Source organism: Rhinatrema bivittatum, chromosome 2, assembly GCF_901001135.1.
Source record: "Rhinatrema bivittatum chromosome 2, aRhiBiv1.1, whole genome shotgun sequence".
NCBI lineage: Eukaryota > Metazoa > Chordata > Amphibia > Gymnophiona > Rhinatrematidae > Rhinatrema > Rhinatrema bivittatum.
In genome coordinates this window covers 696,826,148-696,844,538 of record NC_042616.1, presented here as the reverse complement: position 1 = coordinate 696,844,538, position 18,391 = coordinate 696,826,148, and the positions used below count along the sequence as shown (strand labels likewise).

General features: G+C 39.8%; 1 protein-coding gene across 3 annotated transcripts in view; it reads right to left on the bottom strand.

Moving 5' to 3' along the window:
- Nucleotides 1-18,391, bottom strand: part of SLC7A13 (solute carrier family 7 member 13) — a 147,402-nt gene that overhangs the window by 10,142 nt on the left and 118,869 nt on the right. For all 3 annotated transcript variants that reach the window (XM_029591621.1, XM_029591623.1, XM_029591622.1), the window contains exons 7-9: nt 16,335-16,431; nt 15,596-15,745; nt 11,497-11,680 (exon numbers count right to left, since the gene is read on the bottom strand). In XM_029591621.1, the coding sequence (XP_029447481.1) occupies nt 11,497-11,680; nt 15,596-15,745; nt 16,335-16,431 (431 nt within the window). The remainder of the gene's footprint in view (nt 1-11,496; nt 11,681-15,595; nt 15,746-16,334; nt 16,432-18,391) is intronic.

The following is an 18,391-nucleotide window of genomic DNA, read 5'->3' as shown; positions in this document are numbered from 1 at the left end:
GTATAAAAAGTTGACAAATATGCATACCTCCCTAGAGGCTCTCTCTCTCTCTCCTCCCTTCCTTTCCTCTCTTCCCCTTTCCTGCCCAAAACAGGATTTGCAATTTTTAGTGCAAATCTCATTTCGGGCATATCGCCAGGAAAAATGTTGTAGTTATTTCCAGAATTAAAACCCACGATAACATGTGTTACACTATTGCATTCAACATTAAGCACCCATCATTTTAATTTACTCCACCCAAACATTGCCCAAGCTACTCCCATTTGGAAAAAAATTTAAAATTTGATTATGCATCTCAAGATGCGTTATTTATCATGGGCGTTATAGCCTTGCTGTGGGCATTAAGGTGATTTGAAAAATGACCCTGTATGATTGATTAGAGAAGTGAGGTTTTCTAGTACATGCATTTTATGTTTCTCTGAGAAAAGTTTCCAGATCATTTCTATTATCACACAACACTGGCCCATTTTAAACCTCATTCTGTCTTCAGTGAATCTGCCTGCTTTACCCTCACATGGGGTAAAAATCTTATGGACTTGCTAATCCCTTTTGAACTTAAACCTTTTCTACCAGACCCGGACTTATCAATCTTAGGTCATTTTCCATATAACCATTGTTCAGTGTGTACATCGTCTTTATTCATTACTAGCTTCATGCACTCATGGAAACTGTTATAAAGAATAAAATCACAAGATATTTAGATAGACATGGTTGAATGGGACACAGCCAACATGGATTTACCCTGGGGAATTCTTGCCTCAAAAATCTCCTACATTTTTTGAAGGGAGGTGAATAAACATGTGGACAAAGATGAACCAGTAGATATGGTATATTTGGATTTTCAGAAGGCGTTCGACAAAGGCTTCTAAAAAAACTAAAAAGTTATGGGATAAGAGGCGATGTCCTTTTGTGGTTAGCAAGCTGCTTAAAAGACAGGAAACAGAGGGTAGGATTAAATGGTCTGTTTGCACAGTGGAAAAAGGTAAACAATGAAGTGCCTCAGGGATCTGAACTTGGACCAGTGTTTTTAATATATTTATAAATGATCTGGAAAGGGGTACGATGAGTGAGGTGATCAAATTTGCAGATGACACAAAATTATTCTGAATAGTTTTCTCTCAAGTGGATCGTGATAAATTGGCAGAGGACCTTGTGAGACTAGACAATTGAGCTTCCAAATGGCAGATGAAATTTATCGTGGACAAGTGCAAAGTGATGCATATAGGGAAAAATAACCATTGCTGTAGTTACACAATGTTAGTTTCTATCTTAGGAGTTACCACCCAGGAAAGAGATTTAGGTGTCATAGTGGATAATACATTGAAATTGTTGGTTCAGTGTACTATGGCGATCAAAAAAGCAAACAGAATGTTAAGCATTATTAGGAAGGGAATGGCAAATAAAACAATGGATGTTATAATGCTTCTGTATCGCTCCATGGTGAGACCGCATCTTGAAAACTGTGTGCTATTCTGGTCGCCACATCTCAAAAAAGATATAGTTGCAATACTGACCCTCCATCTCCTCAAACTGGCATTACTCTGAGACACCTGTCGCCAACATCCGGATCCATCTAGAACCTTTATTGTGGCGGTAGATGCCTCTGCCATTGAGGTAGGGGCTGTCCTTGCTCAACACAATGATGAAGGAACCTTTATGCCATGCATTTTCTTTTCCAAAAAAGTTAACCCCCACAGAAAGGAAAAATACTACTGGGGACAGAGCTCCTGGCTGTAAAATTGAATGGCTGTAAAATCCTGGTGCCATCTCCTTGGGGGGGGGGGGGGGGGGGGGAGGGGCTAGATATCCCATCACGATCTTCACAGATCATAAAAATCTGGAATATTTTATGCAGGCCCAGTGCCTGAACTCTCGGCAGGCCTGATGATCTTTGTTTTTCAATTGCTTTGATTTTTAACTCAGGTACGAAGTGGCAGAAAAAAACCCAACTAGTCAATGCTCTTTCACAATCCTTTGAGAACAAGGACTCCCTGGAAATTTCTCGCTACATCATCTATCCAGCCAGAATCATGGTCACTGTGACAGTCCCTGTAAGAGAAAGTACTGAAATAGGCCCATGATTCCCACCTTGTAGGCCATCCAGGAGTTGCTAGAAACTTGGAGTTGCTTCTTTGCCAGTACTAATGGCCAGTACTCTAATGGCTGTACTTCTATTTGGGTAGTGGTGAACTGGTTTTAAAAAATGGCTCACTTCACACCAAAATGGTGCCGATGGCCCTTTGCCCTTACCATGTGACAGGGTATCCATGCCCTTGGCCGGCCCCGTCACATAGTAGGAGCACTGGATGGCCCGCGCCATTTTTAAAGATGGCGCTGGCCATCCAGTGCTCCCTCCATGTGACAGGGGCCTGCCAATGGCACGGATACTCTGTCGCATGGTAAGGGCAAAGGCCATCGGCGCCATTTTTATTAGTGGCAGCCGATGGCCCGAGAGCAGGGAGATCGCTCCCGGGACCCCCGCTGGACCACCAGGTACCTGTAAAATGTTTTTTTGGGGGGCGGGAGGGTGGGGAAGCTAAGGGATTAGTTTTAAAGGGTCAGGGTGAGCTTTTGTTTATCGGCTCGGGCGCAGCTGATAAACAAAACCGTGATCGGGCCGGACGAAAAAAAACCCCACGATGTGAATCGGAACCGGAATCGGAACCGATTCCGGTTCCGATTCACATCTCTAGTATTTAAGGGAAATCCATCGACTATGTGGTTGACAGCATGAAATGACGTATGCCGAGGCATATCTGATTATGGAGAGTGCCATATAAGGAAAATGATGTCAACAATCTTGCGGCCATTTTGCTAATGGTCCTAATATGGGAAATGATGACAGCAAACTCCAGAGGGGCATCCTGCAGCCATTTAAAAAAAAAAAATGCTGTCAGTGGAACGGCTTGTGGATGACTAACAAAGGTAGGCAAGGGATATCAGCGAATAACCGGCAAGTAAAAAATGATATTAGAAAATAAATGGTGTCAGGAACTCGGCAGCCATTTTTACAGAAAAGGATGTTCATATGAGCGAATACCATTCAACTTTCTCATTTAATCCTAAGGGTTCTGTGGATCGTAGGTGAAAGATCCATTGATTCTCCTTAAAGTTTAGAAGAAATGTTCTGTTGGCCGCCCTGTAAGACGCTGAGAAAGAGCTCTCTCGTTAAACTTTGTTCCTTATAGTGATTTCCCAGCTGTTTTTTCAGTGATTTCAAGTTCTGAGGGATGCTGCACACAAAGCGCAAAGCGAAGCTTAGAAATATTTTACCAGAAAAAGAAGATGGCACCCAACAGATGAAAATAGAGAGCTTTTTCGCTTCGACTCCCAAACCACAAGAAGCGAGGGCCGCTGAGGGTGAGACCTTGGAGCTCGGGTCAATCCCGTTAGCCGAGACAATATCGCTGAGCCCGGGGGCCCCGATGACACCATCCCCGCCCCGAGGACAGAGAGAGATTGAAGGGAATAATCAGCCAAGTCCTGTAAGGGAGGGAAGTGGAAAGACGGCATTCTCCAATTCGGGAGGTGAAAACGGGGAGAGGACGTCTGAAATGGGTGAGAGAACTCCAGCTGGAGATTTGATTCTCTCCCCTAAGACCCCCATTAGGGCTCCACCGGAACCAGACATCGAGGACACACAAACAGAAGAGGTAAACATTATTTCTGGATCTGTTTTTGCCTTAAAAAAGCCTACTGTTGTGACTCTTGAAACTGTATGGAACGCTTTAACATCTATGAAATGGCGATAACATCCCTAACTAAGGCATTCCTAGAACTGAGTAAAAAAGAAGTGAATATTGAGAAGGAGGGAACAGCAGGGAAGGATTGAGAAAGTAGAAGCCAAAGTGACAACTATGGAAAAAATACAAACTAATTTAATTAAATCTGAGAATTTGATGGAAAAAAGTTTGAGTCTATTGAAAATTCCCTAAGATCCATGAATTTAAGGGTGGTAAACTTTCCTGATTTGGAAAAAATTTCACCTGTTGAATCATTTAAAGCTTACTTATCAGAAGTTCTTAAAATTCCAAAGGAACTGATGCCAGTAATTACAAAAGCTTTCTTTATTTCTCGAAGGTCCTCAAATGTTGGAGATTTGAGCGGAGGGGAACAACTACCTGTGAATATAACTGAAATTATTGAAATGTCATCTCAAACAGAGGTTAAAATAAAAGGAACTATTCTGGTGTCTTTTGCCTTTGAGCATGACAGGAATATGGTTTTGAAATTCTTCTTCAGAAACAGAGAGATTAAGTATTATGGACAGAACATTTGGATCTACCCTGATATTGTAAGATCTACTCAAGAACGTAGGAACGCTTTTTTGCAAATGAGAATGGAAGTAATCAATCGGGGTGTAATTATGATATTGAAATATCCCTGCAGATGTGTTTTGAAATATCAGAAGGAGCCATACATATTTCAAGAGCCGGGACAATAAAGGGGCTTTTTAGATGGGAAATCTGGAAGTGTGTAAAAGAATGGGATGTCTGATCTTACAGGGAAGCTATTGCCTAAGTTGATTGTAATAATTTGAGCTCCTATATTCCTTTTCTTGGACACATATTTCCTTAATAGAATGAGAGATTATGTTATGATAATACAAGATATGTTTACTCCTTGAAAATAAGTTGTAATAATCTCTTTATTCATGTATAATGAATATGTATCATATTCTGAAAATGCAAAATTAAAAATTAAAAAAAAAAAAAAAGAAGAGATGTTCTGTCACCTCCTCTCCAATGAGGGGGTATGTGTTCAAGAATGGCCCATGTGAAGTCATCAAATTTATGTCCAAGTTGGATACATCCAAGATACCTCCGATATGCTTAATAAGCTTTCAAATTAGAAGACATACATGATCAACATTTTCTGGTGAGTCTAGGTGTGGAGGCGTTGTATACCAACGTACCCCAAAGAGACACACTTCTCCTAGTCGAAGAGATTTTCCAGCTCAGAGAAAGACCTCAACGCATCCCCTCAGAATTTCTCATCACTATTACAGAATTGATATTACTCCACAATTTTTTTCTATTTGAACAACAGTATTATCTGTAAGTCCATGGGGTTGCGATGGGGTCTCCAATTGCACCAGATATAGCCAACCTCTTAATGACTAAATTTGAAGAAGAGTATGTATATAAATCTTCGCTTTTTCAACATATCAATATATATAATATAATATATATAATATATTAGGCTCCGTACATGTTAATTATGTTATTACCCCCATATATCTTAATCCAAGTTAATTCGACCTGTTCATTGTAAGACATTTACTTGTCATTGTTGTTATTGTTTAAAATGTAAACCGAATTGATCAGTAATTCTGTTATTGGAAAGTCGGTATAGAAAAATGCTAAATAAATAAATAAATAATATCAAATCATGGTCTCATTATATCGATGATATCTTTTTCATCTGGACATATACAGAAGAACAATTGCTATTATTTCATCAGTGGCTCAATCAAGGCAATCCCCACTTAAGATTCACTCTTACTTATGACCATTCACGATTATCATTTCTTGACATCCAGATTCATAAAAGTACAAATGGCATTACCACTACACTTTTTAGAAAACCAACGGATAGGAATAACTATCACAGATTTGACAGCCACCACCCGCGTCATTTTAAAGAGGACCTACCCATAAGCCAATTTTTCAGGATCCGCAGGATTTGCTCTGACCCTGATGAGTTTCATCATCAAGCTGATGTTTTGCAAAAGAGATTTCTTGAAAGAGGATATCCCAGAAAGATCATTCGACGAGCATACGAAAGGGCCACACATTCAGATAGAGAACAGCTACTACAATATTGATACAAGGAAGCAGCTCCCAGTTTGATTTGCTTATTACAACACACTAATCTGACCCCATACATTAAAGACACCATCCTCAAATATTGGCACATTTTGAGTCCACATCCTGTGTTTCACGACCAACTGATGTTCGCTTATTCAAGGGGCCAAAACATCAAACAACAAGTAGTTAGAGCGGCTTCCTCCATCATCTTTCCACAGAGTCAAGTGGGACAAATCCCTTGTGGCCATTGTTCTTTTTGCACAACAGCACATGTTGGTCCCAATTGGCAAGATCCTTCTTCTGGCATCAAAATCACAAGGAAACACACAGTTGACTGCAACACGGAATTTGTTGTTTATGCTTTATTATGCCCTTGCAAAAAGACCTCTGTTGGCCGCACAAAGTGCAAGATTCGCACATGCCTCATTGAACACCATAGCAGAATCATAATCAAGGCACCATGGTGCCTCACTGTATCCAACTTGGACATAAATTTGATGAATTCACATGGGCCTTTCTTGAACACATACCCCCTCATTGGAGAGGAGGTGACAGAACATCTCTTCTAAACTATAAGGAGAATCAATGGATCTTTTGCCTATGATCCACAGAACCCTTAGGATTAAATGAGAAAGTTGAATGGTATTCGCTCATATGAACATCCTTTTCTGTAAAAACGGCTGCTGAGTTCCTGACACCATTCATTTTCTAATATCATTTTTTACTTGCCGGTAATTCGCTGATATCCCTTGCCTACCTTTGTTAGTCATCCACAAGCCGTTCCACTGACAGTGTTTTTTAAAAAAGAAATGGCCGCAGGACTCCTCTCTGGAGTTTGCTGATGTCATTTCCCATATTAGGACCATTAGCAAAATGGCTGCAAGATTGTCGCCGTTATTTTCCTTATATGGCACTCTCCATAATCGGATATGCCTCGGCATATGTCATTTCCTGCTCTCAACCACATAGCCGATGGATTTCCCTTAAATACGACGTTTTAGAAGCAGCAAAGCTGTCAGCCGCGGAAAAGAGAAATTGTAGCAGGCAACACGCAGCTCAGCACATGTATGTCTTATAAAGCAACAAGTTTTTTTCAAATGATTTCAAGAATTCTTTCGTCTTAATCATTGTTGTTGTAGCGAGGATAACTTTCAACACCAGTGCGTACAGCTGACTATACCTGAGTAACTTTGTAAGTGTTTCTCTTCCGTTCTCAAGCCATACATTAAATTGAAAGCGTTTATGCTGCATTAATGGGCTCATTTTCATTTCCATTTTCTTCTGCACAGCACTTATAGGCAAGCTGACCTCACTCAAAGTCAGCATCACTTTCCTGAAGCTCCCTGAAGAAGGAGTTGTATACTCCATAACCCTGCAGTGTCAGAGGATAGACTTCAGGACCACACCAAAGACTGCCTGCCTTGGAGATCTAGTCGTGCATTTCTCTGAGGTACTCACAACTTCAGCCAGGAGAATATATGGACGTAGTATAAGTGACCGATGATTAAATTAGTCCTTGTGCTCCAAAGGCTTCACTTATAAGCCGTTCACACTAAGAGACATCGTATGATGGTCACTTTATACTTCCATTAAGAAATGTGATAAGAGCCTTACATTCCAGCAGAATATCTATTCTTGTGTTGAGGAAAGATGGAAGGCAGGTCATAGAGTTCCTGCAGTGTGGCAGGTTGCCAGCTTCCTAGGAATATTATCACTGATACACTATCTGTCACTTCTCTGGGAACTATGCCTCCTGCTTCTCCCTTTCCCCAGCATTACATGGCCAGACTGTAAGGGGGATCCCCATCCACCTTGGCTCTCTTGGTAATTTCATCTATGTTGCATCTTGGGAGAGGGGGGTGCCATTTCATTCTTAGCCTCAGGCAGGAGATTGTCTTTAAATGCCATTGGCCTTGCCACCAGAAATATGAGTTAACCTTTCCTCCACCTCAGAACTAGGAGCTGAATTTCCAGCATTGTACCAGCCAAAGCATTTTCAATTGTCCCCAGCCATACAAACACGCACACACATACACCCTGACACTTCCTCCCACCCCCATCACTGATATCTCCATCACCCAACACACCCCACCTACAACACTAACCCCCTCTACATGGGGGGGGGGGGGGGGGGAGGAGGGAAGGAAGGGCTACAAAGTGGAAAATGCAAGAGGGAGAAAGAAAGTGTTCATACACGAATACATACATACACACCCACATAATCTCACATACATTGCTATTGTGCTATAATGCCAGTGTATACTATTCAGCTGTAGGTGCCTACCCCATTGTGGCAAGGTATGGTATGTAAAATCAAAGCATTAAGCTTTTTAGGTTGGGCCTCTACAGATGAACAGTATGCACTGGCTCTATTATTCAATGGCCTTGCATGTAAGATTGCATCTTGAATTGAGCACATTCTTGCATGCAAAGCCATTTGGGCAAGTGAAATGAAAGTGTAAACTCTCTGGAATGGTCACCTACAGCCATACACTTTGCATATTTTTAAGAACATAAGAAAGAACATAAGAACATGCCATACTGGGTCAGACCAAGGGTCCATCAAGCCCAGCATCCTGTTTCCAACAGAGGCTAATCCAGGCCATAAGAACCTGGCAAGTACCCAAAAACTAAGTCTATTATAAGAACATAAGAAAATTTTATATCCTAGTCAGGATGCACAGCGCCAAATTACATATTACATACTACTTGGCTATAGATGCGCTGCCCAGAGAGCTTACATTTTGATTTTACTTGGCATACCTTGCCCAGATGGCCTTGCATACAAGATTGGAGTAGAGGAGTAGACTAATGGTTAGAGCAGCAGGCTGAAAACCAGCGCAACCAGCATTCAAATCCTAAAGTGACTCCTTGAGTCCTTGGTCAAGTTATTTCATCCTCCATTGCCTTAGGCAGAAATTTAGATTGTAAACCCTCTGGGGTAAAGAAAATATTTATTGTATCTCAATTTAATCTGCTTTGAAGTGTTACAAAAAGAAAAAAAGAGTGTAACCAAATCAGGATACAAAGCCATTTTGATCACCCTCCTTCCAACTTCAGGTTCCTTATTACGGTTTTTAAAGCACTTTTTTCCATTAGTATGGATTTTCAGGTTAACTCACAATTATAGCACATATTTTTCATTTAGTATGCTTATTTTTTTTTTACTCCTGCTTGATTTACATTCCAAGAACTTACTACATTCTGCAGTAGTACTAGTTTGTATGATACATGTTAGCCAAAACCCATGGTAAAATTAAACTCCTGTTTTATTACCTTAGCCCAGTATGAGAAATGATCTAAGAAAGCTCAAGGAGCATTCAACCAATTGCCTGCTTCAATATAAAAACAATTCAGAGTTATGCATTTCTATGATGTGATGCAGGAAACAGACCTCAGGGTGCTGTTACCCACTGATTTCATGGTAGCAAACTAATGTGATAAGGCAGTGGTCAGAACAGGAGGGATGATAGGATGGATAGAAAAGAGGAAGTGAATATGCTGTTGAACAGATTATTAATGAAATCTTACCTGGAGCATTATATCCACTTCTGGAGGCTGATTTTCCAGAAAGATATAGGTAAAATGGAGGACATCCAGAAAAAGAGCCACGAAAATGGTACTGGGTCTGAATCAAAAAGCTCAATGAGATGTGACTAAAGAACCTAACTGTGTATATCAGGGAGTTATGATAGATACATTAAAATAACAGAATGGTATTAATAGTGAACAAGAAGTAAAGCTTTTCCAGTTGAAAGAAAGTCTAGAATAAGTGACATAGGATATGATGGAATAGACTCAGGATCAACCTCAGGAAATGCTTTTCAAGGAAAGAACACCCTTCTGAGTACTCTTCAGTAACAGACTTCAAGAAGAAATGGGATACGTGCAGGCTATCCTTAGTTGCAAAAATTGAATGATATAGCAGAGGCACAACCTAGCGACACTGCAGGATGTAGGAGTATCAATGATAGTACAAGCAGACTACAACTCAAGAGTATGGATGAAAAAGAAAAGGCTAGTAGCTGGGTTTGTCTAACAAGGCTACAAATTAGGAGATCTGCTGCGTCTGTCTGGCAGGTCAACTGCAGTTAGCAGGCTGGTAGAACTAGTAGTAACCTACAAATTAGGGAGTTGTTTGGGTCTGTCTGCAGGTCGACCATAGCCAGTCTTTCTAGGACTAATAGTAATCAAATGAAACATTTCAGTGGGGGTCCCAAATGCTATATATAGAAATGAAATACGATGGTTATTAATTATAATTATACTTGTAAATATGCAATTATATACATTATGCAATTATGTAAAAAATGCTATAACAATGAAGAGACTGGACAGGTCAATGTGTTGGTTTGTTGATGACAAAGTACCAACTGGAAAGGTCACAGAGACCTAGCAGGCCTGATGCTTGGGCATTTAGATTATTTCAAAGTCTTGTGGTTAAAACTGGGAAATGTCCTAGGTGTGAACCAAATAGGAGATGTTGAATTTATTTATTTAAAAGATTTTTAACCCTTGCTCTCCATATAGTCCAGGGCTGCTAACATGCATAATAGAAACAAATCATGATTTGACAGTATTTACTCAAGTGAAATAACAGAGAAAAGCAAATATATGCATTCTGCATGCTGCTCAAGATAGAAATAATATTAAAACTATAACAAAAACCTGAAGGAATTATGGGGCAGATTTTCAAAGGATTACACGCATAAGATACTCGCATAACCCCTGAAAAGCTGCCTCTGCCTGCCCCTGTGCGTGCCGAGCCTATCTTGCATAGGCTCGGCGGCGCGCACAAGCCCCGGGACGCACGTATGTCCCGGGGCTTGCAAAAAGGGGTGGGGCGTGGGCGGTCCAGGGTGGTCCGGGGGTGTGGCGTGGCCTGAGCCTCCAGACACAGCGGCCATTTGCTGCTGTGCCCGGGATCGCAGGCCGGCCATTGGCCAGTGCGCGTAAGGTACGCCTGCTGGGAGGGAGGCGTAACTTCTTCAATAAAGGTAAGGGGGGGTTCTAGGTAGGGCTGGGGGCGGGTTAGGTAGGGGAAGGGAGGGGAAGGTGCGGGGGGGTGGAAATCGGAGCGGCCTCGGAGGGAACGGAGGCAGGTTGCACGGCTCGGCGCACGCATGTTGCACAATTGTGCACCCCCTTGCACACACTGACCCTGGATTTTATAACATGCGTGCGGCCGCACGCGCATGTTATAAAATCGGGCGTAGATTTGCTCACGCCGGGTTGCGCGAACAAATCTGTGCCCGCGCGCAGGTTTTAAAATCTGCCCCTAAGTGCTTTCGAATGCCCTCTTAAAAAGAAATGTTTTGAGAGCTTTCTTAAATTTTTCTGTCTACCATATTTCATAATTCATGAGGTAGTGAGTTCCAGAAGGTGTGTCCTGCTGTTGAGAATGCCCTCTCCCATGTTTCAGACAAATGTGGAAATCATTGTATACTCATCTACCCAAGATGGTAGAGTGTAAAGGAGGAAGACAACCAAAGCTATCTTGGATAAGGAGTGATTGAAGCGGGCATGCTGTATGGCTGGTAGCTGATATATATCCTCGGCAATTTGGACAGGAATAGCTGGGCAGACCAGATGGGGTAATTGGTCTTTTCTGCCATCATCTATTATTTTACTATATACCAGAAAAAATACATTTGTTTATCTGCAAATAAAAAACACATTAACTTACCAAAGAACCTGTTGAGACATTTTGGCCTCTTTTCTGCAGGTAAATAGACTCCCAAGAAATATGCAGGGATGCCAGAGAGGGCTATTCCAATTCCAATTAGCGAATCAACAGTTGCACCATATAGAGGTACTATTACCAGGAAGAGGGTACACAAACAGTACACCACAGGGAAGAAGAGACTAAGCTGTAGATGCAAAAATATTATGCAATACATGAATATAAAATGAAACTAAAAAATGAATTACAAATTTTGTTAACAAAAACCCAGACATATAGATATCTTTTCAAGATCTTTCACTTCAGATTTGTAACAATAAGCTGTGATGTCAGACTCATTCAAAATGCAAGATAAATGGCATGCTGCATTTAAAAGTTTGTTTGGATCATATATATGTAAGGAACCAGTCAGCTCCTTACTAGAAGTCAGACAGAATGTACCATTATTTATTTATTTTATTTATTTATTTAATAATTTTTATATACCGAATTTTCATGCAAGCATATCAAATCGGTTTACAGTAGTTCGCAAATATTTACTTAAAAATATTTGCATTTCCAAAAGAAGAACGGAAGTAGCTACATAGTTTCATAATGTACATAAAATAATAAATTAAAATAGTAGGCTAAATAATCAAAAAATGTAATCAATTATAGAGACAGTATAGTAGGAGTTGCCCCTAAATCTCCCTCTCCTGAACTTTCTATAGCATCCCACCCCAACTTGCACCTCAATTTATGTAGTATCATAAGACCAAGTCAAATACCATCATAAGTTATTTATTATCCAAATACCTTCATATGTTATTATAAGACCAAGTCAAATACTTTCATATGTTATTTAATGCTATTACTTACCAGATTGTTAATGTTACTTTAATGCTAAGTTAATGTTTTTGCTTCTTTTCCATCAAATATTTCGCCTATGTTCAATTAATTATATTCATATGTTACACTTATGCGTTCTATGTAACAGCTTTGCCTTTTTCTGGCCTGCTGCCTGTTCCCTGTAACCATTACGATGTGCACACGGCTATCGGTATATAAAAAAATGTTAAATAAATAAAATAAATAAAGATACTAAAGTCAATGCGGAAGAGGCAAAGTAATAATATAGGTGATTAATTTTCCCATGCGAAAGAGAGTTTTTGATAAGTCCCATCAGTTTAGGGTGTGCATTCTAGTTTTTTTCACAGAGGCAGCACGTTTTGGCTGTTCTCTGGTTTTTCTGTTATTTGAGTCAAAGCTGTTTAGTTGGATGGGAATTTCTTTCCACCCTCCCAATCCCTTTGCTATTTTTAAATATATTTATTTTAATTATGAATACACATTAACAAAGTTAATTTATGTGCTGGTTTAACATCATTTGGAGAGGTTCCCTTCATGAAAGAGGAATCTAAGATCATCAGGATCTGAGAAGAAGGATGACTTTTCAGCCATCCAGAGGAGAAGAAGGTGAGAGGGGAGAAAGGAGTTGGAATGGACCCCCTTCAGGGCCCGGGAACACTCGAGATTTCTAGAAGTAGCAGAAGTATCTTTCTGATACTGGAAGGGAAAAGAAGAGAGTTACTTGCGATTCAGATACTATGGTGAAACTAAGGAGTTCAGAGGAGAGAACATCATGGAGGAGGTAGGAAATAAATGACAGAGGAAAACATTAGGAGGGAGGCAATTATTTTAACTTGCCCTGTGCCAATGGGTTGGAAACCCCCCCCCCCAATAAAAACTGAATCAATTGGCTTAAGCAGCTTAAACTTTAAACAAGACTTTAAGAATTCACAAATTTTATTTAAAAGCACTTGTACCATCAACGAATGAATAAAACAGCTGTAAAGACTCTTTTCATCATTTTACAACTTATCAGTGAAAGTATTGATGGAAGCCATCAAAGCATTCAGTGTGTTTTTATTGTAAAGTGACTTTAATGATCATCCATGCTGTTTTCATCTCTGCTGCTCCAATGGCCTGAGACTGGGATTTAAGTTTGCAATGCGAAGGGCCTTAAAAGTTATCTTTCCTTCTGCTCAGAGAAAACTTGAAGAAACACCTTTTAACATGTAGAGAAGTTTACCGTGTGATTTAAGATATGGGCTCTGGAACTACTATCCAAGTTCAGCTAACCAAGGATTACATATAGATCCCTATTTCTTCTGAGTTGTGAAGCAAAGTATGACCTAGATAGACCTAAGCTGGTACACAGGGGACTGGATTAGATCTGAACAATTGTGATCCTGCTTAAAAGTAACCAACTCAAGCCTGGCTTCATTTACGGCAGTATTCACTGTGCATTCTAACATGAGACTGCTGAAAGGGTGACTCCAAACCAGGCTGGAAAAAAAGCAGACTTTGCAGCGCTATTTGCAAGCCTTCCTCAGTTATGACTGCTTTCTTTGATTAGCAAGCTCACATGTTTATACTTCAAATATTAGTCAACTCAAAACAATGTGGTTGGAGAAAGCATGTTTATAACATAACATGAAAGCACAAAAATCAGGAAAGTTTGTTATGGTTGCCTTAAGTGCCCTGTCTTGGCATTCTTTTGCAGTGCTATTTCACATTTCTGTATCATTCCACAATTAAGTAAAAGAGGGCTGAAGTTTGTTCTCTATAATTCAAGAATGTTTTGCACTTGCTGTATAGAGGCTGCCCAGCCTGCTCCTGCGGTTCTGTCACTCTTGATTCAGTGACCTGCTGTGCACTCTTGCTTCTGCTACTGCTACCTGACTTGTATCTATTTCCTTGCCTCTCTCTTGACTCCACTGGGGTGTTTTTGCCCCAAATCAAAAACAAAATTGAATTGAATTTAATTTAAAAAATTGTAAAACTTCTCTTCCCCTGCCCCTCTCTAGATGCCTAGGGATCTTATTTCCACTCTTGTTGCTGCTGCCTTGTCATTCTCTTGGTTCAGCACCTTGCTGATGCCACTTTTTTTGCTGCTTTGCGCTGCACTCTATGCATAGGGGTTTTGATGCCACTCTTCTTCCTGCTTACCCTTCACTCAGTGCCTTGGGATGTTGATTCTACTGCTCACGCTGCTTTGCCCCTCTCAAGGTGCCTCAGGCTGTTCATGCTACTATTTGTGCTGCTTTGCCCTTCTTTCAGTACCTTGAGGTATTTGAGCACACTATTTGGTCACTTTGTCCCTCTTGCAGTGCTATGAAGTGTTCATACCAGACTTTGTACCTGTTGGTGGCCTTAGAGTGCTACTACTATTGATGCCTGCTAGCAAGTTTCATAAAACTTGGATAGAAAATTCCTATGTTAATTCCTATGTTCTGGCATCCTTGCACTGGTTACCTACCCAGAGGCAGATTAAATTCAAGTTTGCTTCAGTTATCCATAAGCTGTTGCTTTCTGAATCTGTTCCTTGGAAAGCTTTATGCTATGTATATACAAACCTTCCTGACCATTGCGATATGTGAGCAAATATCTGTTAGAGGTTCAGTCTCCAAAACTAGTACATCTTGTTTTCACTAGGGAAAAAACTTTTTCTATCATTGGTTCTCAAATTTGGAATTCGTTGCCTGAGCAGCTTCGGTTAATAGCCTGTCCTAATATGCTTTGGAAAACCTTAAAGACATATTTTTTTCACACAGGCTTTTTAGCGTTAGATCCCTTATGTGAAATAACAAAGCAAAGCCTTAACAATTGTTTCTGAGGTATTTTTGGCTATTTTCTGTGTTTATTTTTATTTTAGTCTTGTCCTTTTAGATTGTACTTATGTATGTTTTTATTTGTGATCTCCTTCGAACAGGCTTTATGAATGTGGAATATAAATGTTTTTTAAATAAATTCATATAAATAAATAAAAAATAGGATGCATCAATAGAAACAAAATAAACAACATAACAAAATAAATGACATACAATCACCTGAGAAACAAAATGAATGAAAGGACAACATATGGCAAAACCAAACAAAATAATGAGATGTAATTTTTTCTGGGAATGTCCCTAATTTACATATATCCCATGGACAGAAGAAGCAACATTATTGAACTGACACATTGTCAAGAAGGAAACCTGAAACATATCAACAGAAAGCTTAATGTTACAATATCTTGTCATTTCTTATTACAGTATCTTCTCACTTAGCTACTTACTTTTACAGGCCTTGGCCTATCAGGCTGTGTGAATCGCAAGACTATTAACCCAGCAATAGACAGTCCAACAAACAGCCAGTAGCTGAAGCTGTAGTAATTGATAAGTATAAATATATCTTCCACAAGAAGGTAAATCAGAGTCATTAACCCCTAAAATAAGAATACAAATGCTTTCTAAATTATAGTTATATTATTTTTAGTGCTTTTGTAATACAAATGGAAAACTATATTAGAAAACATTTCTAATTTGAATAACATTGTTCAGCTTCAAAGTGTGGTTGCTGCATTATAAGAAATGTCTCCATTAACAACACCTGTCCATCTATATGTAATTGCTTATACATATTTACATAGGGCTGTATATTAATTGGCCTGGAAAAATATGACTGTTCTTTCCCAGCTGCCATGTACTCCAGTATACAAATCTGAGTGCCACATTTATATAAATAGTAGATAATGAGAGAGAAAAATACTATTCAGGTGAATATTAATATAAATAATCTAATACATCCAGTTATAATCACTGCCAATTGCGTTGTCAGTATAATATCATTGTATATCTTTATAAAATTATAGCAGTATTGAACAATATCTCAGATTTTAAAGCCATTCTGAGTCAGAACTCTTTCTGCTTTGAATTGGGGCAGTGACATTTGCATTGAAAGGTTAGTAATCAGTGACTTTATGCTCTAAGTTAAAGTTTCCCAATCTTAGATGAGAAAAGAAGAAAGCTACTTACATTAAAGACGAGAGCAGGCACTGGTGTGAAACTGTCCACATGAATCAAACTCAGACTGGATGGTAAATGACCTTCTCGTGCTCCAACATAGAAAAGTCTAAGGAAAGCAGCACAGAGTACTTGTCAAGAATTATCTTATTGTTTTATACAAAGATAACCAATAACTAAGTTATTTCATCTCTTAAGAACATAAGATTTGCCATAATGGGTCAGACCAAGGGTCCATCAAATCCAGTATCCTGTTTCCAACAGTGGCCAAAACCAGGCCATACGTACCTGTCAGGATCCCAAGGGATAGACAGAATCCAAACTGCTTATCCCAAGAACAAGCAGTGGATTTCTGCAACTCTACCTTTATTTTTTACATTCAAGCTAGAATAATCTGTAACTTCAACTCACACTAGGTGCTGATATTATGTGAAAGAGGTCAGACTTTCAAATTTAGAGGGCATGCAGATGTGAAGTAGACTTGGATAGAAAGAACAGGGATAGCCCTTATTCCCTTGAATGCTCAAGGAAAATACCCATCACCTTCTCTACATGATCCCTGGCCCCGATAGCTATTCCCTTAGTACTGGCACAATAAAACATCACAAGAAAGCTATGTCATATTCTGACAAACCCAAAACTCTCAACTTTATTTCTTATTTTACAGCCAGTTAGTATATACAGGATTATAATTGGGTAGGAATATAATACTAAGTACTCAGAATTCATGGGATGCAATAGTCAGATAAGAATCCCCTACAGTACGCAATAAGTCATCCTCAGAGATAAAAGTGCCAGTCTCTCCGTCTTCACTTGAACAGCATTAAACCTCCCATCTCTTCACATCAGCACTTTTCTGGAATGTATGGTTTACATCTCTTCCTATTACAGTACTTATAATCCCCCATGTTAGATACACTTCTCATCTCATTCCAACCAACCATAACATACAGTAAACCAATAATTAAGTAACAGGCATATAACTCCCAGATTCATCATCTTTTTAAACATAAACTTCAATATGGGACATTTGGGTTACATCCCTTGGTCTTGGGGCCTCTCATTCTATACCCCATGCTGTTACTCACACCAACTTGGACCTCTTGAACTTCACATATTTCCCTCTCCATTCTTCTAGCAGGGGTTAAGGTTCCCTGATCTCTTCTATTCTTTGGAACTCACTGCAGCCCTCCTCATATTGGATCAATCCTTTCTTCTACCCATGCCAGCTTCTCTCTCTAGTGGAAGAAATGCTTTAGCTCTCTATTGTTCTTTGGAGGAAATTGTTCTTTACCACATTGGCCTGAGGCTGTTTCCCTTCAGGAAAAAGCCTCTGCAGGACGCTTTCCATATTGGAAGAATCCCTTGGCCCTGCCAGTTCATGGACTGGCTACTTCAGGCTCTCAATATCCTGGAGGTCCCTTTCTCTGCCAGCTCCATCCTAGAGGGTGCCAACTACCACCAAATTCCCCAATATCTAGGACACATTTTTCACCAATCAACTCAACCTACACTCTTAAGGGGACCAACGCACCACCCCGTATTCACAACATTAAGATATCATATAGGCCCTACCTATAACAAATGCTATCCTATGGTCATTCCTTGGTATTATACACTCAAGCAGTTGAAAGATTGTAGATAAACCTTAAACTATGAGAATCCTGAGGTCTACCCCACTCAAAATATCTTATATGACTAGAAGTGAAACGGATAACACATTTTGGGGTCTTCCCATAATGTACAGCAGTGTTTGACTCCTTATTAGAATTTATGCATTGTATTGTATTTATTTTATTTCTGCTAGTATCAGGGGACTAGGGTTACTGTTCCTCCCACTAGCATTACTGTGACCTAGTCTCAGGTACCTGCTTGAATTTATGGCCATTGCAAGTTTTATTGCTGCCATGGGCAATTGTTCAAATTAGCTGCCTCTTGTGACTCCACTTCCTCTCCCTTCCTTCCCACTCATCTTACTGCTGTCTTGAACTGCCTGAACTACATAAGGAGAGCATGGAGAGGCCTTGATGCTCCCAGCAAAGAGCACCAGCCACAGCCCATCAATAAAC